Source organism: Ursus americanus, chromosome 13, assembly GCF_024610735.1.
Source record: "Ursus americanus isolate L20-20 chromosome 13, mUrsAme1.1.p, whole genome shotgun sequence".
NCBI classification, from domain to species: Eukaryota; Metazoa; Chordata; class Mammalia; order Carnivora; family Ursidae; genus Ursus; species Ursus americanus.
This window is the reverse complement of record NC_142139.1, coordinates 28,574,612-28,601,290: the sequence shown is the minus strand read 5'-3', so window position 1 is coordinate 28,601,290 and position 26,679 is coordinate 28,574,612. Positions and strand designations below refer to the sequence as shown.

The following is a 26,679-nucleotide window of genomic DNA, read 5'->3' as shown; positions in this document are numbered from 1 at the left end:
TGGCAAAAAACATTTTGTAAAGCATGATACCAAAGACATAAAACCGAAGATTTATAAGTTTAGATATATTTTTATTTCTACCTTCAGGCAAAGATTTAAGAAAGACAGATAATACCCAGACTAGTGGAGTAACAGAGAAATACACACCCTCATTTTCTGCTGGAGGGATGATGGATCAATAGCCTTAAACATATGTATTTAAGCTAAAAATTATATTTCAAGAAAATTTTCATCAGGAATCATAAAAATGAGCAAGGAGGTGTATATAAAAGACATTCATAAGTATTTTTATAAGCACAATAAATTGGATATAATGTAAATATCACAGGAGAGTTGCCTGTTAAGATAGAAATTGCTGTATATCCATAGTAAAGTAATAGGCAGACTTTATAATGATGCTGTTGGTCTGCACTTATGAGCATAGAAATATGTTCAGTTGTATATTAAATGAAAAATGCTCATAAACTGTATGAGTAGTTTGATCCATGTTTATTACACACACACACACACACACACACACACACACACCTTCTAACACAGTGATTAACCTTGGCTGCCTGTTAGAATCACCTGGAGAGATTATAAAAATCTTATTATCATGACTGTAATCCAGACCAATTCAATCAGACTTTCTGGAGGAGGAGATAAAAGTAACAATATTTTAATGCTCCTAAGCTGATTTCAATATGCAGCTAAGTTTGAAAACTATGGATACAAAATCATAGGCTAAGTTGTTAGTTATGAATGTCTTTGTGGAATAAAATTAGGATACATTTTTTCTATTCTTCCTTATATGTGTTTTTAAATGAGATATGGCTCATTTAAATGATAATAATGGTATGGGGTGTATTCAGAGGTGCAATGAGGAGTTTGACTCCACTTTTTGATGTTTGACTGTTGACAGCTTTAAGCCTTATCCCCTCTGCCCTGGTCTCCCCCATCTGATCAAGCTGGTAAGAAGGCCTGGCTTTGCCCTTCTTTGGCACAGGTGGCAGATTCAAACCATTTAAACCTCTTCTTGCATGTGAACCCCCACTCCAGCCCTGTCCCATAACCACAATAAAAACCCACGCCAGTCTCCTTTTTTTTGTTTACTTAAGTCATCTTAGACCTGCTTGAGAGGCTGCCCTACACTCCCCAGAGGCTTCAGATATGTAAAACAATTTTTCATACTGTGTGTGTGTGTGTGTGTGTGTGTGTGTGTGTGTGTGTGTGTGTGTGATCATCAGTCTCAACATAAACCAAATTTTGGATGGAGCTCCCTTTGACTTTTCACAGGACTGTAACATGAAAAACAGAATTTGTTGTTGTTGTTGACTTGAAAGTTGCCTTTGCAACTCCTCATAAGACCACATGACTTCACGGACCACCAAATACTCTCTTTACTTTCATTGTCCTTACATGCTAAATACTCCTGTTTTTTCTTCTGGGAGCGGACTAGGGGTTTATATCTCTATTATCCTACCAGACACAACTTCCAGGGGATTTTGCTATCCGTTCCTTATCTTCCAACTAAATTTTTGAGGCTTTGGGGGCGGAGACATGGAATGTGCCCATTCTGGCATTGCTACCGTCTTTACTCTGTTCTGATGTAACACAACAGCACTATCCCTTGATTCAAATTCTTAAGTTTTGATGCCATGATGAGAAAGAAGTGGACTGAAATTTCACTTCAATTTTAGAGTGTCAGAGTTGATTACTTTTTTGTAGATCCTTCTCTAGAACATTTACTTCTACTGTAGTTTTGATCAAATTCCTTGTTGTTTTAAGCTATTTTTTGCTATCTCTCATTTAGACTTGAATTGCCATGCTCCTGGAAATGTCACTAGAGAGTTTTTAAAAATAGTTATTAGCCATTGGTAAGTCTTCTTGACAATCATTTGTACCAATGCATATTTTTTCCCATTAGAATGATAAAAAAGTAAAATTTTATATTCTATTAAATAATTTACAATTCCAAATTTCTAAATAATTATTATTTTAATAGTTTTATAATAAGCTCTTAGTAATCAATCATAATCTCTCTCAGTGGTTGGCCAACTATGGCCCCCAACCCAATCCTGCATTTGTGCCTTCAGTTTTGGAACTCACTGAAATTTTACTGGAACCCATTTGTTTATGTAGTGTTTGTGACGGCTTTTGTGCTACAACAGCAGAGCTGAATAGTTGTGACGGAGACATATGGTCTAGCAAAGCATGAAATATTTACTATCTGTCCCTTTATGGAAAAAGTTTGCTGACCTTGATCGAGGTTATTGTGGAACAGCTAAGATTTTAAGACTTTACACAGTAAAAACCACTAAAACAGAAATTATAGAACACTTAGAAATACTTGATAAGTGAAAACAGTGACAGGATAAGAACTGCAGTGGGCTGAAGGGGGATTTAGACTTCCTGACGTCTAGCATGCAGTAGGGATTGCTGTGCATATTATACGTTTTCACTCACTAAACCCCAACAACCCCTATGTCTTCCTTTCATCTTTTCACAGGCAAACTTCCTCTGGTAAGTTTTGAAGGGGACAGGAATTGTTTTTCATATTTTCTTCTTAATCCAGGTGAACTCCAATGTTTCCCAAAGTAGCCTGGTTTCTGATAGTCTTGGCTCTGATAAAGAAAACTCTTTTTTTTTTTTAAATTAAATTGTGGCTCTCTAAGAAATTTGAAATGAATACATGTCAAGTATTTTATTTAACTTGGTGAGGGAACTAGTGAGATGTTCTTACTGAATCAAAGGAGAATTTAAATAATTTGCATGCAATAAAGAAATGCTAAAATAAGCTAACAAATAGATTCAAAAAGTGGTCTAGCAACAGTCTATAATCAATTGCTTTCTAGTGGATGCAGCAAATTTATATTTCTATAGACAGGAATTATTTGCATTATCATCAGTTTTGTTTTTAATAGAGTTGAAAAATAGCTCAAATAGAACCAAAGGCAGGGATAACCCAGATGGAATAAATGAATTTGGACCCCCCCCCCACCCTGGTTTTTTCTGATCCATCTCAGTCAGTTTTTCCTAACAACTCAAATGACCCACTTCTCTCCTTGCCTGTTTTATTACCTATATGGAACCCTGCCTTTTTTCACTTGTTCTTGCAACCCTGTGGCTTTCAGAGGGATATACCACCCTCTGGGGGCTAATGCCCAAAGGTAGCTCCATAGCTGAAGCATGAAAACGAAAAAAATCTAACATTTAAATTAGACATTACTGCCCAAAGACCTTAATCACTCTTCCTTCTGTGGAATAGATATTTCTAAAAGTTCTACTATTTGTATATTCTCATTCAGCTTTCTACTTCAAGGGCTTGTAGAAAGTTAATATTCTTTATTGTGCCAAGAAGGTCAGCATTCTCTTTATCTCATCCTTGGACCTGAGTATGCCCAATGACGTGAAAATGTCGAAGTTCGGAGCAAACAGTCAAGAAAGAATTCTTGAATCATCTTTGGTGCAAAAAGGTTTTTTTTTTTTTTCTTTTTTTTTAAGATTTTATTTATGTTTTGCCGGAGAGAGAGAGAGAGAACCCAAGCAAGGGGAGCAGAAGGCAGAGGGAGAAGCAGGCTCCCTGCCAAGCAAGTAGCCCAATGTGGTACTTGATCCCGGGGATCAAGTCCTGAACCAATGGCAGATGCTTAACCAAAGAGCCACCCAGGCATCCACAAAAAGGTAACCACTTTTTTCTATTAGCACGGGGACAGGACCCACAGGCAAAAAGAGCTGCACTGGGGTCTTGAGGAGTGGCTGGTTACATACTTTCAAATTGGGAAGGGGTTAGGGATAGCATAAATCTCTAAGGAATTTGGAAGCAAGGTTTCCAGAACCTTGAGGGGCTAGCTGTTAAGAAAAGGTCATTTATTGGGGCGCCTGGGTGGCTCAGTCGTTAGGTGTCTGCCTTCGGCTCAGGGCATGATCCTGGCCTTCTGGGATCGAGACCCGCATCAGGCTCCTCCGTTGGGAGCCTGCTTCTTCCTCTCCCACTCCCCCTGCTTGTGTTCCCTCTCTCACTGGCTGTCTCTCTCTCTCTGCCAAATAAGTAAATAAAATCTTTAAAAAAAAAAAAAAAGGTCATTAATTACTGTCTAGTAAAACCTTAGTCATGAGACCCTTCAGATGTAGATCAGTGGGCCATATGCTTGGAAGATGATTGCTAACATGTATCTTGGTGGGGCGGGGGTGGGTAGAGATGAAGGAAGTTTCCAAAGGAATTTTTATATGTTAAAGGAGACTTACAGAATCCTGGAGGTCAGGATAATGTTAAGATTGCCTTTTGCCCTTAGCAGAGTATTAACATCAAAGCAGTTGAATTCCTGGAGAAAGGTCACTCTGCCTATCCCTAGGACTTGTCATTGGGGTGTAAGTTGCAAGGAAATTTATTTTTTTTCTCTTTTGTTTGTTCGCCACATCACCCAAAAAGATGCAAATGGTCAGTTGGAAATTTCCACTGAGATCAATCAGGGGTTTTCCCTAAATTAAAGAACCAAGAACCAGCCTCTCTGAAGGCAAAATTACGTCAGTTCTCTAGAGGACAATGGTGTCTGTAGTTGGTTTTTGCTTTTAACTCAATAGCAGTTTCTTTTTCCAAGATGAAAGGTATTGCAGGAAAAATAGTAGGATAAGGAATATGGACAGTTCTAAGTTCAGAGGTAAGTTTGTTATTTTTATTGAGTTGCTAGGGAAGGCCTCCCTGGTGAGAGATTCAGATGAAGTAAAGAAAGATCTGGGGAAAGAACAGTCCAGACAGAGAACTAGCCAGTGAAGAGTCCCTAACTGTTAGTGTATTTGAGGAAGAAGAAAGAAGCCAGTGTGGCTGAGCAGACTGTGTGAAGAGGCATGTTAGAGGATATCAAAGGATGTGGTAGAAGTCAGCTCATGCAGGGCCTAATTGGTAAAGACCTTATTTGACCATGAGCTATCTTATTTTCCCTCCAGAAGAGACAGTTTTGCTTATTTTCTCAGCATGATTGTCCATTGTCTTGTTTTACCCTCAAAGAGTTTCAGTTTAGATAATAAATTATATGGTCACCTTACTTATACATGATTGTAAAATATTTAGCTATTTTTTAATGAAATCAAGTCCAGTGTAAAATTTTGAGAAGAATGATATGAAGACATATGCATTTTAAGAGGATAAAATTAATTAAAAGAACATTGGGATTATCTTCACGGATACCGACATCCCCAAAATTTATGCAGGGAATGAATTACATTGAGCTGTAGAAGAGGAAAAATATCTTTCCTCTACCTGTCTTAGACTCTTACCTAGGTCTCGGAAGTAAAAGATAGCAAGAGAAGAATATACATAGTTAAGTTTGACACAGGAACCTTCATAAGGAAATGAAGACCCAAAGAAGTATTTATATATTTAAGTAGATTTTGTGCTAGGTGTAGAACACTTGAACTCATGACCCTGAGATCAAGACCTGAGCTGAGATCAGGAGTCTGACGCTTAACTGAGCCATCCAGGTGCCCCAGCCCAAAGAAGTATTTAAACCAGAGCACTTCTATGCTAACTTTGATGAAAAGTGGAAAATGTGATATGACTGAGGGTAAGAGCTAAGTATAGTAAACTTCAGGAAATCAGCAAAGCCAATTGTTTCAGATTTCTCTCTGCATTTCATCTTCTTTGGAGATAAGGATGCTCCTTTCCTCCCGGAATAGGCAGGGTACCTCTCATGTGAGGGCTTAAGGACCTACTTCAAAAAAGAAGGCCAGAGAGTATTTCCTGTATCTACCATTTCTCAAATTCCTTCTGCTGAAAATAGTAAATATGCTAAGGTGTCATATTTTGGGGTAATATTTCTTGAATCTCATTACAGCCAATTGCTAAAATCTTCTAGGAATGAGGAGGAGTGATCTAAGGTTTATTGAGATAGCAAAATAGAGAGGTGGCAGGTGATATGGCCCGTAAGAGTAAGTGAACTTCAAGCCTGAGGTTGTTATGGAAAAAGGAAGGACAACATTTTGGAAGTAGCAATGAAGAGCAAGAAGATCTCTACCACCTCCAGGTCTACTAGTAGTTTTTGGGAAGATAACTGATTTCAGGGGGAGAGCCAGATTTCAGTTAGAACAAGGTAAAGATTTCCACTTTTTGAAGTTTCTTGCTATGTAATACCTTGAATGTAGGCAGTATGCATAATATCTCAGATCACGGATTCTGGAGCGAGACGGACTTGATTTTGAATTTTACTAAGTGCATGAAATAGGGAAAATGCTCAAACTTTCTAAGTCTTATTTTTTCATTTTCGAACTGAGGGTACTATACTTACCTAATTTTTGTAAGAATTAGTTGGAATAGCCAAGAATCAAGTATCTAGCATAGAGTCTGGCATATTATAATTTGTCAAATAAATAGTAACTCAAATAGATGGTTAACAAGTCTGTATTACTAGGTGGGAGTCTGTAGCCCAGTGTTATGGCAAGTAATTAACTGGATTACATTATCATTGTCATAAAAAAAAAAAAACACGTACTGAGCACATTCTATGCACAGGTGGCAGAGAAATGGACCAATTCCTTAATCTCCTCCTTTTAAAATATGTATGTTTTCATGTCATTCTTTTTTTTTTCATGTCATTCTTATGCTCAAAATTCTACAATTGCTCTCAGTTTCACTTAAAATAAAACCTACATTCTACAGATTTGATGTAAATGATTTATCTACAAAAATATAATTTTAATATTGCTTATACCTTCAAATCAAGAAAAAATTGGGAGTTTTATTTTAGGCCAAGATGAAATAACATGGACTGGTTTTACTCCTGCTTTAAACAGGAAAACCAAACTAATTAGCAGTTATTTTCAAGAGATTGGATAGCAATCAGCAAAAAAACCACGATCCTTGAAAGAGAAGTAGCCGATGCGGGTGGAGAAGGGAGTGGAGAGGGTAGACCCCAATTTACTGCCCCAAGAGTGTTTCTAGCAATGGGACAGCAAGGGAAAGCCAAAGGAAGACTGGCAGTGTCTCTGGGGTCAGGGGACAGAACTGAGAGTCCAGGAAGACCAAGGCCCTGAGAGTTCACAAGGCAGAGTACAAAAGAAAGAAAGCTGCACAGAAAGAACTCTGAGATCCAGAGCGGGTCCCTCATGATGTATTCAACTGAATATTGAGAAGCTCAAGTCTGTGAACACACTGCCTAATGGCTACAAGAACCCTCTGAAAGGCTTAGAGATATCAATTTCTGGAGCTCACTTAGGGCCTAGAATAGTGCTTGTTCCCACCAGCCAGAATGGGGGACACACAAAGAAGACAGAAAAAACTGTCACTAGTTGATGTTACACAGGTTGTGCCAGAGTTGTGGTACTGAATGGTTACTACCAAAAAGAAGGTTTTGCTGGAATAGTTCCCAAAAGAAGATCTAAAGAGGGCAAAGGAAAAAAAAAAAAAAAGAAAAGAAAAGAAAAGAAAAAGAGAAAAAAAAAAAAGGAATGATAGTGGTGCCTTTGGAAAAGTTGCTACTGTTAGAGGCTGGTGAATTGAGGATATTGGCAAACAGTTGCCACAGGGTGGGGATCTGGGCTAAAGGAAGCTCTGGATTCCAAATGTTATGAGAGGCCATCAGTGAGCCTCCCTACTTACAGACCCTTATTTCATCTTTCCAAAATCATCTTTTAAAGGGATGAGAACAGAAGTGTAGCTGCCTTACTCTGGTGGAACATGATGCAATATAAAATGCCTAAAGCAGTGCTTCTCAAACCTTAATCTATTAAATAAAATTTATCTGGGTAATCTTGTTAAAATGGAAGTGATTCAATAGTTTGGGGTGAGGCCAAAGATTCTGCACTTGTAAGTGTGCTGTTGGAGCTTCTGCTGCTGGTGCATAGACCACTCTCTGAGTAGCAATAGTCTAGAGGCTTTAAAGTGCTGTGCACACTTTAATTAGGGGTCCTAAAAATTGGGCAGTGGAGTAAGTTTTTGTGGTACCAAGGGGTATATACTACTTCTGCTATATTACTCTGTGATCCTTATTCCCAAGGAAGTTGCCTAATGGAAATGCTATGTAAAGGATATCAGAGCAGTAAACCTTTTAGGGAAAAAAAAAAAAAAGGTTAAGTAGATAATTTTACAAGCTACATTTGCAATATATTTTCAAGATACAGTATACTTATAGGCTTAGTGGATTTATATTTGGTTGCCCTTTTGTATGTCAAACAATTTCATCTTGAACCTTGTAAGAATCTCAATAAGATACCAGGTGTTTAGATACAAAAATGGAATGGTAGAAACGTGGGAACTGTGAAGGTTAATCCACTGACAATACAATGTCAATTTATGTGGTTCTACTTTGTAAACTACATCAGTTCTAAAAGCAAAAGACATTATAGACAAATGAACAGCAACCTCAAAAATTCTTTCTATTGTTGACCAATTGCCAGTATTTAATGCCTAGACAACTGTTTTCTGAAGATACTAAGAGAATTAGAAACAACTTAGAAAAAAAATAATTCCTTTTAAACCATCCTAGATCACAAGTGGCCAGGAGAAAATTGATCTTAGAGATCTACTAATGTCAATGGACATTCAATAAGATACTTTCTCCTATATTCTCTATGTCCTTTGCTATTATTTTAGAAAATGGAAAGGAGCCAAGGAAGTTACAAACTGTAGAGAAGTATCCTTTTCTTCAAGGCATTCTTCAACAGGACTGAAACTTCATAATCACCAAAAGGCAGGCAGGCCAGAGAGGAGCAGCTTATAGTTAAGTCAGGCACTGAACTGGCAACAGGTGTTTTTAATCTTTCCGAGTCCTGGCATACCTGGGAGCTAGACGGGTAAGATACTGAAACTTTGTGACTTGAGAACAAATCATGATGTTGTTTGTAAAACCGGCCTGGGTGAAGTAACATTTAGGCAGTTTATTTCATAACGGGATTTGTGAACCAGTGACAGACCTGTTACCTACTCTGATTTCAGCCAAGGTCCTATTTCAGTAACCGCTGGTGCTGAAGGTGGTGATTTTCTCCCCACTGTCATTGCGCCTTATTTTGCACCTCCCTGCCAGCTATGCAATTTGCTGGGGGTTTGGCATGGCCACTGGAGTTCATTATTCAGTATTGTATCTTAGAAAATCTATTCTCCATTTATTTCCCATGAAATGAAATGAAATGAAATGAAAAGACTAGTCTTTCTAAAAATTTATTCAAGCAATCAGTTGCTTCTCTTTTATTTCCTTTGGGGAAGAGTCTCGTTGACTCTGGCAGGCATTCTGTCTTTTTCATTAGGTGCTTCTTACTGGTAAGTAGAAAGAAAATGTTTTATCATATAGAAACTGAAAGAATCTCTTGCAAAATTCTCCTACTGATAGTCTCTGGCTATCTTTTTAGAAGCAAAGAAGGAATTGTCTATCAGTTTATCCAACATAATATCTGCCTAATTTTCAGGCCATATTGCAATATGACTTAAAGCCCCAGGAGGTACAAAATATATATTGTGAATTCAGTGGCCATAACAATTTATGACAGACCATTGTAAAAATACAATTTAAAAAAAAGAAATTTTGTTATGCTCTGGGAATAGTAAAAGCTTTTCAGCTTGGGTAGAAAGTGGGGAATGAAAATAGTTCTAAAAGAATTTTCTTTCCTTCCTCTCACCCTTCCTCTCCTTTCTCTCTCCCTTTCCATCCTTTTTTAGAGTTAACACCACCAACCATAACCACCAAGATGTTAGGACAATCACCAGATGGAAAGGAGGTCTAGACTTAATTACATCACTTTAATGATGCTGTATGGTGGTGTATGATTCTTTGAGACTTGACTTCTGAAAGAGGTCACTGTTAAGGAATTTTAAGCCTATTTTGTAATTTGTGTGATTATTGAGAGTGTGCCTATATATTCTGTGGTTTCTTTTTTCTAAGGTTATGTGGCCTCAATTCAGTTGAGAAAACAGTTATTGAGAGCCAAGGATTTGCAAAGCGTTGCGCAATGAAAAACTGGTGATGCCCAAATGGATTAGCGATAACTTCTGTCAATGTATGGAGGAGATAGTTAGTTACAAATTAATATATAAGATGATTTTGGAAATACATTGTAATTAATCATACATTTGCTGAGTTTCTGCTGTGTGACAGGCACCATACAAAGCGATGGTCATACCAGACAAAAAGACACATCCTTGCCCTTAAGGAATTTGTAATCAAAATCTAGACTGATAAGGAAACACATAATTGGTGTCTATAATAATTGCTACAAAGAACACAGACACATAAACAGTGAATCGCTGAAACGTAATATCAAAGATGGTATGTACTATCTCTATGTATATATACAGCCATTTCAATGACAAACACGAATATTAGATTCTAACACAGCTAAGACTGGATAGAGCCCTGTACTCCAGGCAGTATCTACAGTTTGAGTGACATTGACAGAAGAAAGTTATTAGCTATTTCATCGACCTACCCATCCTCTTTCTCTGTTGTTCTCCAAACAACATGATCTTATAAGTGTGAGGAAGCTCAAATCTGTATTTCCAATTATAATCTTATTCTGGCCTGGTTTGCAGTGGAATATCATTAATATTTTTTCATCTATACCAAACCAAACAACAGCCAAAAAGTTTGTTTTTAAATACCACCTGAGTGTTATGGTTTTGCTCTTCTTTCCATTCCCTTCCAAATCAGTCACCAATTCCTATGAATCCCTTTCACCGTAATGCATTAGCTGCAAATCTGTGAGCTCTCGATTCCTAACCCAAATCTGGATTCTGATCTTTTTCTTCTACTTCTGTTGTGGCCTTCACATTGTAGTCCTTGATTTATTCTTTTTAGTTCTATAATACATGTTTATAATACCTCATATTACTCCCAGTTTGGGAATCAAAAGTATGCTTTTGTTCTCCATAAATCACAGCCTTAATTCTTCAATCTAGCAATTAAGTCTCACCATAATTATTGTAATTTTAACAGCACAAACCAACATACATAATACTATAAAGTTTACAAAGCAGATTCATATTGTGATCATGACATCAATCTTAAGGGACAGGTAACATGCATTATTTTCCTGGGAGAGACTGACTTTTCCAAGGCAACAGGGCAATTCATAATATCCCAATTTGAATTTAGGTCTTCTGCATTCAAATATGGATATTCTAAAATACTATGATTAATACGACTGTACATAACAAATGCCCCCAGAATGACGCTTTTCTTCCAGAGTAATGGGTTACTTGACCATATATATATATAAACACCTCCCTCAACCCGGAATTTTTGTTGTTGTTTTTATTCCATATCTATTATTCCCTCAACAACACCAACACATTTTCTTTAGAATGTCATTTTTGGGTAGAATTTATCCTAATTTTCGAAGTAATAAAAGTTAAATTAATTGTTTCCCATACTTACTCAAATTTTACTACACTATTTTTCTTTGCTGTGTTAGTTTCTTTTATATTTGTATCTTTTGTTTCCTTTAGCTCTTCAAGGCGTATTACATTCTGATATTTTAGAATACTTAATAAAATTGTTTGCACATAACAAATATTTACTGAATGTTTGTCAGTTCATTTATTGGTCTTTCCCACCACATAGTCTTATTATTTTTAAGACTTTTTTTTTTCTCAGCCTCTATAGTAGGCAGAATAACAACCTCCCAAAGATGTCCATGTTTTAATCCCCAGAAACTATGGATAGGTCAGGTTAAATGCAAAAAGTAAGGTTGCAGGTTCAGCTGACTAGGAGATGGGGAGATTATCTTGGATTATCTGGGTGGGCTAGAGAAAATCACAAGCATTCTTATAATTAGCAGAAGGAGGCAGAAGAGAGAGAACCAGGGAGATGGTAGTATAAGGACTTACCAGTATTGCTGGCTTTGTGGATTCAGGAGTGGGTCATGAATAAAAGAATGTTGGTGGGCTCCAGTAGCTGGAAAAGGCAAAAAAAAAATTTTTTTTTAATTTTTTTCTAGAGTCTCTCAGAAGACAGCCCTGTCAACACCCTGATTTTAGCCTAGCAAGACCCAATTTCATACTTTGACCTTCAGAACTGTAAAATAATCCATTTGTGTTGTCTTAAGCCACTAAATTTGTGATAATTTGTTACAGTAGCCACAGAAAGTTAATATACAATATACCATTTTATAAAAATATTAAAAAAGGGGCTTTTATGGAAAATTGATTGAGGTTTTCTGTTAAGTCATATGAAGAGTATATTCCTAGGCAATTTAAATTTTATACAATATTTTCTGTGTATATGCAACCTAAGTATTAAATGGTGCATAGCTAGATATCAGCTAAACATGAACCACCCTGGCATGACGCCTACCAACGTCTTCAACTGCATCTCTCATTATTCCCCTCTTATTCAAGACCATGCCACAGTCGACTACTTTCAGTGTTCTAAAACAGCTAAGCTCTTCCCTAAGTTTTGCCTTTTTCTCGTTGCCCCTTCTGCCTTCCATTCACTTGGGTTTTAAGACTCACTTTGGACGTCCCTTCTTGGCAACTTCACGGTCTTTTCCTTTGTGTTCCTTTGCCTGCTACATATTACTTGCTATAGTTTAGTTGCCCTTTAACATCTCAGTTTTCCTTCGATTTTAAACAACTCGAGGGCCTGAACTGTTGGAGAGCAAGACTTCCTATCACCCTCAAGGTCTTTCTAGTTGGACTAAGAATCAAATTAAATGAGACCTATTAAGAGGAGAAAATCAAATTTCATTTCCTATGTATAGGGAACCCACACAGAGATGAAAATTCCAAAGACAGGCAAAATGAGGCGTACATGCCATTCTGAACTAAGGAGAAAGGGGTAGGGTCTGGAACTTCAAAGGGAAGGAATACAATCCTCAAGAAGATGAAAAAGAATATTTGGTAAACAAAAATTCACTGGGCCACTCAAACAGACGTAGGGGACTTTGACCAAACAGGTCTTGCTGTGTTCCTCCCTGTCTCCCACACCTAGTTCGTATCATACTGTAGTTATCTATGGGGATAGTTCACTTCCTGGAGCAGGTCCTCTAAATTCTTTTTAGGCAGTTGAAGGGGAGCTATAGAACTTTTTCTGAATCTGCCAGGTTTCAATTGCTTTTTAAAACTCAAAACAGTTGTCATGCATACCTCGGCTCCTACAGAATTATGCTTTAGTTGTCCCTGGAACCCTAGTCTTTGCAGTGCTGCTCACAGTAGTTACTCAGTAAAATACTATGCAATGGGTGGAAGAACGGTCTCCCTAGCAAACCTCTCATTTATTTCTATAGCATATTTTCAAATTACGTTCTGTGTTTGATTCTTTTTTACCCGTGCCTCCTTTGCTGACATTTTAAATTTCTCCTTTTCACAGAGCCCCATGTCAACGTTCTATTTTTCTTCTTCCTTTTATTGCCAATTCCTGAAATGTGTGAGCTACACCTGTGCCACAGCTTCTACTCATTTGCTTTTTAATCCCCTGCATATCTGGCTTCTGAAACCACCCCACTACTGAAATTATTCTCTTAATATCACCACCTGCCTCCCCAAATTCAATAACCTTTTCTCAATTTGTGTTTTATTAAATCTCTCAAATTCTTTAGATTCTCAATCTTTAAGCCTCTCTATTATTTTTGTCCTTCTGCTCTTTTCTACTAGTTTTTCTCCATCACTGGCACTTTTCTTGATTCATAATTGTGATTTATAGTCTAATTTGTTTCTATGTCTCCTGTTCTCCTTAAATACTCACATGTCCTCTCAAAGCTTCAAGCACCACTTTACATATGGCTCCCTGATTCTTCACTTTTGCTCAGTCCCATATATGCAATTGCTAAAGGGCAATACAAATCTGTTACCCTGACATTATTGGAAACTCCACGTTTCCTAAACAAATATTATTTTCCCTGAAATCAGTCACCCTTCTGAATATGCCTATTGTCGCCAGTATAACCTCTTTAGTTTGGGCTCCCTGTATTTGAAAACTTGGAAAGAGCATGAATTTCTCCTTTTACTTTACCCATTAGATTCAATCATTCATACAGTTCTCATATCCATGATAAATTTTATTAATATTCACAATTCTTTTGCCATCTAACAATTATTAGTCACTCATTATTTCCTACCTTTGAAAAAAAAGTTGGGTATTATTGGAGTATAAATCCTGATTCCCTCTCTGTCTAGCTGTGTAGCCAAGGGGAGGTTGCATAACTTCTGTGGGCATTGGTTTTCTCAATTAGTAGAATAGGATGATAGTTTTACCCGATAGTAATAATTTTTCCAAGTGAATAAATACAAGATGTTTAGCATAATTTATAACAAGTAAAAGCACTCACTAAATAGTAGATATCATTGTATTCACCTATTAAAGGACACATTTTTTTTTTCACATTTTAACATCCTGGGAATCAGATTGTGTTTTATAATCAATAGGTCATAGATTATGTGCCAGAGTTTTTCCTCCTGATTCTAGAATAAAACAGTTGTGCATCTTTCAATTGATTGGCATCTAAGATTCAGTGAAATAAGGTAAATTAATTCTTTACTTTTCTAAGATTTTATTTATTTGAAAGTGAGCGAGAGAGAGCACAAGCGGGGGGAGCAGCAGAGGGAGATGGAGAAGCAGGCACCCTGCTGAGCAGGGAGCCCGTTGTGGGGCTTGGGCTCCATCCTAGGACCCTAAGACCATGACCTGAGCCAAAGGCAGATGCCCAACCGCTGAGCCACCCAGCAGCCACTGTAAATTATTTATATTATTATTGTATCAACTTCTTCACTGGTCTTTATTCCTTTCAACTTTTGTTTGTGTCTGTGTATTTCTTTTTTATTATATTCAGTCAACAAATAGTACATCATTAGTTTTTGATGCAGTGTTCAACGATTCATTAGTTGTGTATAACACCCAGTGCTCATGCCAACATGGGCCCTCCTTAATACCCATCACCCGGTTACCCCATCTCCCCACCCTTCTCCCTTCTGTAACCCTCAGTGTGTTTCCCAGAGTATCTCATGGTTTGCCTACTTTTCCTAAATATCACTATCATTTTGCTCCCTGATTTACATGGTCCTTTGTTTCTGAATGTTTTCCATTTTGAATGTACTCTAGCAGTTAAAATTACTATCGAAATTTAGTGTTATATATTTCTCTTCCAAGACTTGATTAATCTGGTCGGATTGGTTTTAAAACTACCACATCATCCCCCTACCCCACCCCTGCCAATTTTCATACAGATTCCTATCTGCATACATTTGATCCTGTGACTCTGTAAGATTCTCTTTTCCTACCTAAATATTATTTATCCTTATGGACCAGATTCAGTTTCAATAAATCATTCTGTTAAAATATTTTTAGTTTGATAAAAGTTTAAAAAGTTACACTAGACTATTCCTATATAGATGCTCAGAGCATATTTTAACATTTTACACACACACACACACACACACACACACACACACACACAGGATTAAACTATTTCAGAATATTTTTTTCTTTTCTGATTCCTTTGATAATGTACGTATTTAATCTTATTTTCTTACCCAATGTCATAGCACTATAAAGCCAGAGGATGGCTCCCTTCATGAATTCATCTGAAATAATTTGCCTTGCTCCTTGAATCAGAAGAGGGCAGTATCATTGCCTCCCTTTTTCCATTATGGTTATTCAGACATTTGGGACATTTTCCCTGAGGCTGTTGTGGTAGGTGCCTCTCATCTTTGTCCTTTTTGCATTCATTTCTGAGAGCATTATAAGAAAGGGCTCCAGCCAAATGTGAGAGGGGCCATCAATCCCTGGTGCACAGTTAACAAATCCAGATAGAACTACAGATTTGGCAGTGGGCAGTAAGCTGGCAGTGAGAATGGAGAGGACACCTGTTCCCTTGAGTGATGTTTGTTTCCTAATGACCAGAGAAGAGTAGGCAAGTTTCCTGATTTTACATTCTCTGAATGTCCATAATAGGATGATACTCAAGCTTTTGGAAAATGAAATTTGAGTATTTTATGTTCAATAAAGCATATGCAGTAGATTCTAGATGAAATAATTTAAGTGTCAGGGGACAAACTTAAAATTAAGCTATTTATAGGATTTAGGAAAAATGTAATTTTGAGCAACCAGTATAGACTATTAAGTGATTTGCCTTAAAATACTGCTATCTACTGGAGAACAGGATTTGAAGTTTAGTAGGATAGAGACCGGATGGAATGGTGCACATCTGAAAAGTAATTTGAACTAGTCTATATTTATGTATGATAGTTATTTATGTATCTGATAGTCAGTGGTGCAAAATGAGAAGACATCAGAGATAGGGATTTAGCTTTCTGTTGACCGAATCATATACTCTTTAAAGACACACTCGGTAAAAATATTTTAAATATCTGTTATCTTTACTATATGCACATTTCTTTAGTCACAAAGATTTTCTAGGCTTACTAATGCAAAACTATCTAGATGATTGTTAAATAACTGAATACCTTCATATTTGATTCTCTTTCTTTATAATGCATCTACCCTGCTTTTGATGGGATCTAACTCTTACTCTGCCCAACTGTTAGAAGCCAATCACTTCAACTAAAATTCTCTTATTTTTGTTTTTCTGCAATCTAAAAATCTCCTGAAAATAGTTTTAGGGATATTTTGAAATTGTTCTTAAAAAACCCAGTTGGATCTATCTAAATTTAAACATCACACATGCTGCAAAAATGAATTTAATGTAACTTACAGTTGCTATAATTTGTCCTTCCTTTAACTCAATAACTCTCAATTTTGTGTTTACAGTATGCTTTTCTAGATTAAAGGGTCAGAAATTATTTTAATTAGTTCAAATAGGGGTAATATAACAATTTTATTTTTAAGGGAAATGTATTGACATATTTACTCTGAGTCTGATGGGTCTGAAGAGGAATCACAGATGAGAACATGGGCATTGAAGAAAATAGGGAATAGACAATTTTGGAGAAACCTCTATAAACAGGATATGCTTTCTGCTGTACTAGAAATACCAGTTAGTGAGATAGTAACATAAGTAGGATGTGTGAAGTCTTTTTGTATCTGTGATTATTCAAGATAACCAAGATAACCCAAACCAGCTACATATACTCACTGCTATTCAACTGAAGTCTCAAGCACAGCTAGAGAGGTAGAAAGCAGGGCGAGGGACATTTATCTGAATCTCTTTCTGCATAGGCAGATCTCTGTAAGTGGCAATGACTCTTGTGAAGATTTTTCTTTGGGGACTGCACACATGTAATAATACACTTGACAAGCGAAATGGTTATATAGCACACAACATTTAGATATAAACATTTCTTACGTACATCTATCTCCTAAATATGAAACAGGATGGCCATCTTCATTTTGCCTTCACTCTGGCATCAAACTAACACTGGTTTCTATATAATAAGGGTTATATTTCATAGGCAATTGTCTGTTTTTGGAAAACATGTACATTATAGATGAGATTGCTCACATTTGTGTTTTAGTTTCTCCTGAAGGCCCTTTTTGGCTTACAGATGGGCACCTAGTGCTGCGTCCTCACATGGCTTACTCTGTGCCCACAAATCCCAGTGTCTCTCCCTCTGTTCATAAGGATACTAGTCTTGTTGGATTATGTGGCTTATTTGCTGAATCAGATCATATTTGGCCACTGGAAGGCATTTTTCTCAGGGTTTTTTTTTTTTTTTTCAAATGTGTGTACTAGTCACAATGTAAAGACTAAAGATGCAATACACTTGAAAGTTTAGTTAACCTGCATTAACATTTTATCCATTACTATCTTAACCCTAGACAATCTACAAAACACTAAGTCACACCTTAATTTATAGTATTTGCTGATTTCTAGGATAGATATATTTCCAACCTGCTCAATTTTAAGCTACCAATGTAACATTACTGGAGGCAGCATTTGGAAGAGAAAAACAGTAGAATACCATTATACAGTAATTCCACCATACGAAAACAAACGTTAGAGCATGGGTAATATTCAAAATTACAAGCGATGGATTTTGAGTATTTATTACACTTAAAAATATAATTTATGTAATTTTAAGTTTATAAGATTTTTAAATAATACTTGTATTTAACAGTGAGCTTATAAAATTCTTTAAAATCTAACAATCAGTTCTTGCAAGCCAGGACAAATCAGGTCTTGCACACCACTGCCTAGTGGGTACCCTCATTCTTCATTAACTTGGTCAAAACTAGTTCAACAGCAACTCATTTGAATTCTACTTTGTGGGAAATACAGGAAAAGAAAGGAAAAATGGAAAGAAGTCTTTTATGGAAATCCTACAGAATGTGTGCACATCATACTATGACAGCTTGGTCCAAGGCTCCTACAGAGAAAGTAATGTAGTCTCTAGTTCAGTAAGTGGTTATATTATTTTGTTAAAGATTCATTTATTTATTTTAGAGAGAGCACACAAGCATGAAGTGTAGAGGGAGAAGGAGAGAGAATTTCAAGCAGACTCCGTACTGAGTGTAGGGCCTGATGCAGGGCTCAATCTCAGGACCCTGAGATCACGACCCGAATTGAAACCAAGAGGTGGACACTTTACTGACTAGGCCATCCAAGTGCCCCCATGTGACTATATCATTTAAAGAAAAAGAGTAGACTGGATCCTGGTGGTCAGGTGACTATCTTTGTCACCATCTTCCCCTCTGGTCACTCCCATATCCATGTATTCCTTTCTATATGTATACAAATTGAAAACTATAGATTCTTTAATTCTTATTTTTATTATGATCAAAATGAAGGATCTCTGGCTATTGTACATCCCTATTTTTTTTTTCTAAATATGGCTCCTCTTGGTCCAATGATGTACAAACTAACAAACAAGTAATTTGTAGCCCTGCACTCATTGTATGACGGTATCCTAATACTATTACAATAGTAAAGTAAGAACAACATACTTGAAGTAATACATTTAGTTGAAGAAAAAGAACTCCAAGTTTCATCCAGTGGTCCTGAGTCAATGAAACTGGTGAAATCTAGCTAGGCAGGCTAACATTTCCCACCATGGTGGGAAAATAAATCCTTGGTTAGGCCCTTGTTTCTACAGTTTTGGAGAAACTCCCCTTCAGTCAGCCTCCACATCCTTAGCTTTTCATTCTAGTTGATTCTTCCTTATCTATTATCCTTTTTGGCATATAGAGGTGGGCACTGGAGGCCTCTTAGAGGCTGCCCAGTTTTAGAAGTTCACTGATTATTAGTGCGGTTTGTAAGCCAAGGGGTTGCTTTAGAGTTGAAAAATCATAAAATGTTTATCTTTAAAAAAATATTAATATCAAACCCATCACCAGTATCAGAAAACTGGTTGAACTCAGTTTCCTTTTTCCCCCTCAATTGAAAATAACTACTGCAACAGATGCTTAGTAGAGGTCCCACACTATGTATTCCTTTAGTATTTTCTCCGAATTATCACCTGAGATCACTTTCTAAAATCCAAGCCTGATAATATTGCTGTTTATAACTTATCAATTGCTTGCCACCATCCACTGAGTACAATGCAAATTCCTTAGCATGATAGGCAAGATTGGTCCTAGATTCTTCAATTCTATTGCTTTCCAGCCTGATTGATTTGCTTGATTTCCACATTCCAAATAAAGCAACCTGTTGGCAAAATTGTAATTCTTTGAATATCTACAGCATTTTTTCCACACTCCATGTATTTTCACATACAAAGCTACCTTGCCACCCTCTATCGTGTTGCTGTCTACATATTCATTTTTCAAATCATTCTTCAAAGACTTCCTCCTTGATATATCACCTTCAAATAGGGTTAACTACTCCCTGCCCTAGGCTACAATAAATGTTGCATAGACTTTCAGTATTGCTCTCATCATATGAACTGGTTTTATTGGCTTGAATGTAACCAGCTTCTATGTTTATTTGTATATCCGTTATGCGTAATATAATGCCTGACATGATTTTTGTGTTCAAAACATTATTTATGGTAGTAAAGAATAGTGGTAAGAACTTGTATTTGATAGTAAGATAAGTACAATTCTGTTTTTTTTTCCACAATAATTTTTGTGACTTTATATAATCTAATCTTTCCAAGCTGTAACTTCCACATCTGCAAAATGGGAATGATGATAGAATTAATCATAGTTGGGATTTACTGATATAATCTTCATGAAGAACTAAGCATAATGCCTGGCCTATAGTAAGTATCTTCTAAACATTAAGTTGCATTATTTTTGTTGAATGAATAAAAGAATTGGCCTGTTTTGATTCAGAATTCTTCCTATACAATGTCATCTTGTATACCATTTAAGAGGCCTGATTATTTTTAAATATTTTTTAAAAATATTTTAAAATTATTTATTGGAGAGAGAGGGACAACAAGAGTGGGGGGCATTGAGGGGAGAGGAGGGATGGGGAGAAGAAGATGGAGAGAAAATCCTCAAGCAGACTTCTTGCTGCACGTGGAACCTGATGCAGGTCGATCCCAGGACCCTGAGATCATGACCTGAGACAAAATCAAGAGTAAGAGGCCCAACCGACTGATCCACCCAGGTGCCCTGAAATCTGGTTACTTTAAATACCAACGCTATCTCATTATAGCTGACAAAAATCCCCTTAAGTATTTCTACAACCATCCTGTAATACTGTTATATGTTAATATAACAATATAGCTAATAGTTCAAATTACAATATAGCTAATATTCAAATTACAATATAGCTAATAGTTAAGACCCGACAGGTTGCCACTGTGTTTTTTTTTTTAAGATTTATTTATTTATTTGACAGAGACAGCCAGTGAGAGAGGAAACACAAGCAGAGGGAGTGGGAGAGGAAGAAGCAGGCTCCTAGTGGAAGAGCCTGATGTGGGGCTCGATTCCAGAATGCTAGGATCACGCCCTGAGCTGAAGGCAAATGCTTAACGACTGCACCACCCAGGCGCCCCTGCCACTGTATTTTTTGCTGAATATATAATCTTCAGAAACGCATTTTACAAACTACATTAGTAGTGGTAGAGAACTTTATAATTGGTAGGACTTTTATAGCAATATGGGAACAGGGCTAGTGAGGTGGTTGCCGTATCAAAAACTTATTTTCTAATCAACTTTCAATTTTTGTCTTATTTATCTTAGTGCATATTCATGAGTCAAAGGCCTATCATCGTTCACTCTCAAACTTTTTTCAGGACTATTAGAAGTTTTATGAGGACTCTAGGTTTCTTTAAAATATCTCAAGAAATGGATGATGCGACAAAATCAGGAGGAAGGAATTATAAGACATAAAGGCAAAATAATATTTCTTCTGTATAGTAATCTCACAGTGACCTTCGAATAGAGCTTATTAGCTCTTGACCACAATTCCATTTTTAATTTAGATATAATGATGCTGCCTTGTTTGTGGAGCTCTAGTCATAGCTACCAACCTGATATTTATTGCTGCTTCAGAGCTCACTTTATTCCACTTACTTTAGCATGGTGGCACAAGCTATTTTAATCCACCCACAATTTTACCCAGTAGAGCAGACAAGCAAAACTATCTTGAATTCTAGAAAAAGATCCAAAGCACCTTATTACTGTTTTCCCTCTCAATAGCTCAAAAAAGAGTGGTCACAGAGATTAAAAGTAGGACCTTTCTCAACATCTCTGTGTTATCTGCTATAGTTCCAGCATGCATTAGGTATCAATGTAGAAAGATCCCAGAGCTGCACTTGAGGGAGTCTGCTTCCCACCCCCATTTTCATAAGAACATGACTTCGGACTAAGTGCAGCAAAGAGATGATGCTCCTGATGAAAAGACCAGAGCCTTCTGAGCCTGGGCTAGACTGACATACTATGTTACTCTTCATTTGAGAAACACGGACCCGAGTTGAGATCTGTCCTTGAAATAGCTGGGTGACCATACTGATAAAGAAGAACTATATTAGCAAGAATATGATAATTTTTCTTTCATGAATGTTTAATAAAAATCTTCACATTTCATCAGTTTGATTCATGGGAGATTCATGAGTTATGTGTGATATCAACATGTTTCAGCAAGTTATTTCATGCCCTATGGTGCCAAAAGGAAAACAGATTTTAATAATCTCCAAAACATTTTTAAAATAAGTTACCATGTTTTATAATATTTAAGAATGCAAAAATAATAACCACAAATCAAATCATTAGATGAAGATAGTATGTACTAACTCCTAATTCAAATCCATATAAAATATTTCCAAGGAAGAAAACTTTGTTGTTGATGAGTTCAGGCTCCCCAAGTTTCTGACAAATCAAATCAGACAATATGTAGTTTGATGTGGTTTTTAGAAGACTGTTGGGTATGTGGGTGTGCATGCCAGTAGTAATGGTGGTCATCTGAATTTTTTTTAACCCCGTGTCTGACAGGAGTAATTGAATCGCAGCATCATACAAGGAGAAAATACATATCTCCTACACTATTTCAGTTGCCCAATATAAAGGAAGATGTTAATACCTATCTGTTGCACAAAAAGTTTTTAAATGTTATTACATACACTTGACCCTATACCTTCCTGAATTTGTGGAGTGCTACTTACTGATGCAGAGGAATTTGTGCCTGGTGTATATGAGTCATCATCCACCTAACAGAGATGGCTGCTTAGGAATGAAAAAGAACAAGAACAGGAACAAAAAGGGAGAAGAAGTTTCAAAAATACCAAATCAGAGATACCAGAAACTGTGCATGAAATTTTAAGAAGAAAAACAAATGCGATCACATCTTACAGGGTGGCAGTAAATAAAACTTAAGGATGTGTGAATTTATTTTCATGTTCACTTATAAATATCGATGCACATAGTATCCAAAATATGTAAAGAACTGATACAATTCAACATCAAAGAAACAAATAATCCAATTAAAAAATGGGCAGAAGACACAAACGGACATTTCTCCAAACACGACATGCACATGGCTAACAGACACATGAAAAGATGTTCGGTATCACTCATCATCACGGAAATACAAATCAAAATCACAATGAGATATCACCTCACAACTGTCAGGGTGGGTAAAATTAAAAACACAAAAAACAAGTGTTGGCAAAGATGTGGAGAAAAGCAACCCTTGTGTACTGTAGTGGGAATGCAAACTAATATAGCCACTGTGGAAGACAATATGGAATTTCCTCAGAAAATTAAAAATAGAACTACTCTATGATCCAGTAATCATCCTACTGGGTGATTACCTCAAGAATACAAAAGCACTAATTTAAAGGGAAACATGCACCTCTGTGTTTATTGCATCATTATTTACAACAGCCAAACGATGGAAGCCACCTAAGTATTCAATGGATAAGGAAGATGTGGGAGATTATATAATTCATGGATGAATAATATTCATATATGTATTTGAATATTATTCATCCATATATGTATGAAGTAAAATACATATATGAATATTATTCATCCATAAAAAGAATGAAATCTTGCTATTTGCAACAACATGGACGGAGCTAGAGAGTATAATGCTAAGTGAAGTAAGTCAGTCAGAGAAAGAAAAATACCATATAATTTCACTCAAATGTGGAATTCATAAAAGCAAATTAAAAAAAAAAAAAAAGATGAACCAAAATACAGACTCTTAACTATAGAGAACAGGTGGTTACCAAAGGGGAGGTGGGAGGGAGGATGGGTGAAATAGGTGAAGGGGAGTAAGCGTACACTTATCTTGATGAGCACTGAGTAATCTATGGAATTGTTGAATTATAGTGTTGTACACCTGAAATGAATTTAACACTGTATGTTAACTACACTTCAATTAAAATTAAAATGAACTTGAAAAAAAAATGTCAACACACATTGTAGCCCATATAGCTACAGAAACCCAAATTCTGAGTGACTTAAGGACTTTCTTAAAACACAGAATTTCCTGGGGTATCAAAATAAAGATATTTTCTCATTTTCATAAATAATACTACATTACATTTAATATTATAAATAACACTTATTTTTAATATGTCCTAGGCACTCTGCTAAACATTTCAGATATCTGCCTTATTTAATTCTTAGTGTCATTCTATCAGGTGAGGACTAGGATTATCCCCCTTTCAGTCAAGAAAACTCCAGTTCAAAAATATTAAGTAATTTGTGCAGGGTCAAACAGCTAGTAAGTGACAGATCCAGATATTAGACCCAATTCTGTGTTAACCTCGGTTATAAAATGCAGTGTTGATAAACCAGTAGAAAACAAGCAAAGAATATATGTAATAAAGGTTTCTGTGATGACTTAACTGGCTCTGGAAAGGAATCCAGATTTCTAAAATGAGATTGAAGATAATGGAGGGTGCATAATTCTTTATGCCACACTGTAATTCTGTAATTTTTGGTCTTACCAAAAGTGATAGCATACTTTCCAATTCTTTAAAAGAAAAAAAAAAAAAAGGAAAGAAAAAATAAAACCCCCAAACAACAAGAAAAACAAGAAGGTGTCTTTCAAAATTTTGAAGCAAGTTGTAATAACTGTAATTCTGCCTGGATTGTATATGAAATTCTTTGGGACATTTATTCTTGCCCTTTAAATGACAATTAGTTGCCACAAATGCTGGTAGCAAAATGTAGTATAACTTTCAAAAGAAGTACAAAATCTTTGAAAATAGCAAAGGGTAATCACTAGCTGTTTTTAACTACTGACGATTGCTATGTCAAAATGTTCACATAAAGTCAAGGATCTGTAAAACATTTGGACAGTTGAAAATACATTCATTTGAAATAAGTTTTCCTCTAAAATTTGTATAGGGATTTGGAAATGTGACATTATCCTATAGTACCTTCATTTAGAGAAAAGTTTAGTATGAATCTGGTTACAAGACCAAGTTATACTTTACATGTATAATTACAAAGCAGTGGGACATCCAATTAAAGACTTCCAATGGGGGGAAGTAACGCAAGCCTGTAATGATGTGGTGCTTTCAAGAATAGACTGAAAAGTAAGGCACACGTAGAGGTTAATTTAAACAGTGATATTCCTCCAAGGGTATGAAAAAATAAAATTTTTTCAAGGGTGGAGCTGGAAAAAAACAGTAGTTGGACAATGAGACAATCTAAGGGATGACTGGGGGAGGATTGATTTCACAAAATATTTTTTCTGAATACTCATTCTGCTGGTTAATTTTATGTGTCGACTTGTCTGGGTCATGGAGTGCTAACATAGTTCATCAAACATTATAGTGGATGGTTCTATGGGGTGCTTTTAGATAAGATTTACATGTAAATGGACAGACTGAGTAAAGCAGATCTCTCTCGAAAATGTGGGTGGACCTGATCCAATCAATTGAAAGACTGAATAGAACAGAAGGCTGACCCTCTCTCCAGTAAAAGTTCTGCCTGAGAGCCTTTGAACTGGGACATTGGTCAGCTCTTCCTTATTCTATAGCAATCAGCAGATCCTCAGACTTGAAGTAGGATATCAACCCCGCAAAAACTTTGGACTTACCAGCCTCCGTAATAGCATGAGCCAATTCCTTATAACTTTAAAGAGATAGAGAGCTCCTATTGGTTCTCTTTTTTTCCTAGAGAATCATGATTAATACCCACCCTTTACAAAAGACTAATTTCTGTATAAATTTTAAATATGGTCTGTTCCACGTGCAAATAATAGAGCCCTCTCCTAAGCTACTATAAGGAACTGGCTGAAATAGGGTATTGCAATAGATTGGTATTGGGATAACAAGTCAATCAGCAGAAAGTACCAGAGAAATCTTTGGAAAGTGCTTGAGGTTTTAGAGGGGAGGGGGGTGGGAGGATGGACTAGCCCGGTGAAGGTTATTAAGGAGGGCACCTATTGCATGGAGCACTGGGGGTTATACGCAAACAATGAATCCTGGAGCACTACATATAAAACTAATGATGTACTGTATGGTGACTAACATAAATAAACAGAACCAAGATCTTTTAAATGTATAGCATTTTATCTTTAAATCAGTGGCATAAAAATGTTCATTACATTACATTAATCTCTCTATATTTCTGCCTAAAATATTTCATAATAAAGAAGAGAAACAAAAAAAGTAGGAAAGCCATAGGGACACAAGTTCACAGATGTGAAGAATCATTTTGTTCTGGTTTGCAATAGTAAATTTGTACCAGTTATCCATTGCAGCATAACAAACCACCCCAGAATTTAGTGACATAAAACTACACAGATGATTTCTTCTACCTACCTGCAATTTGAGCAGGACTCAGTGAGTTTAGCTCTTTGTTTCTCCGAAGAGTACATTTGCGGCCTACAGGACCGACTTTCGAAGCAGCTTGCTCCCACGCCAGCGAGTTCATGCTGATTGACGGCTGAGGGCTTCGTTTTCTCTTAAATGGGCCTCTCCACGGGCTGCGTGGGTCAACTCCTCCCACAGCACGGTGGCTGGATCCCAGGGGCAATCACAAAATACAGGAAATAGAATCCACCAATTTTTAAGCTGTAGCTCCAGAAACTAGTATGGAATCACTTCAGCCACATACTTGTTGGTCAAGCTGTCAAAGAACCTGAATTTAAGGAGAAAAAAGAAAAAACTTCTTTCTCAATGGGAAGAACATCAAAACATTTTGGAGTCCCGCTTGTAAACTGCTGCCATATGCCCTCTGGCCACAAATTATTTACATTTACCTCCACCTGTGAAATACACTCACTCTCGTTCAAGACCCTAAAATGCCTTATCCCGTTGCAAAATCGGTCTCAGGCTCAAAGCCCTGAGTTTCATCAACTAAAGCAGGTGCAGGTGCGGGGAGTCCTCTTTGGGTTTGGCTCTTTGGCAACAACTCCTCGAGGATGGTTCCGCTAATCTGGAGACCTGGGAATGAACAAATACGTTAT

At 36.7% G+C, this 26,679-nt stretch overlaps 1 protein-coding gene across 1 annotated transcript; it reads right to left on the bottom strand.

The window, feature by feature from the left end:
- Nucleotides 1–9,078: 9,078 nt before the first annotated feature.
- LOC148109069 (uncharacterized) lies at nucleotides 9,079–26,246 on the bottom strand. Its single transcript, XM_087866355.1, has 3 exons — nucleotides 26,033–26,246; nucleotides 11,795–11,861; nucleotides 9,079–9,229 (listed from the first exon to the last, which is right to left on the bottom strand). Exons 1-3 carry the CDS (start codon nucleotides 26,142–26,144, stop codon nucleotides 9,079–9,081), a joined length of 330 nt encoding a protein of 109 aa, XP_087722481.1. The 5' UTR covers nucleotides 26,145–26,246.
- Nucleotides 26,247–26,679: the final 433 nt, after the last annotated feature.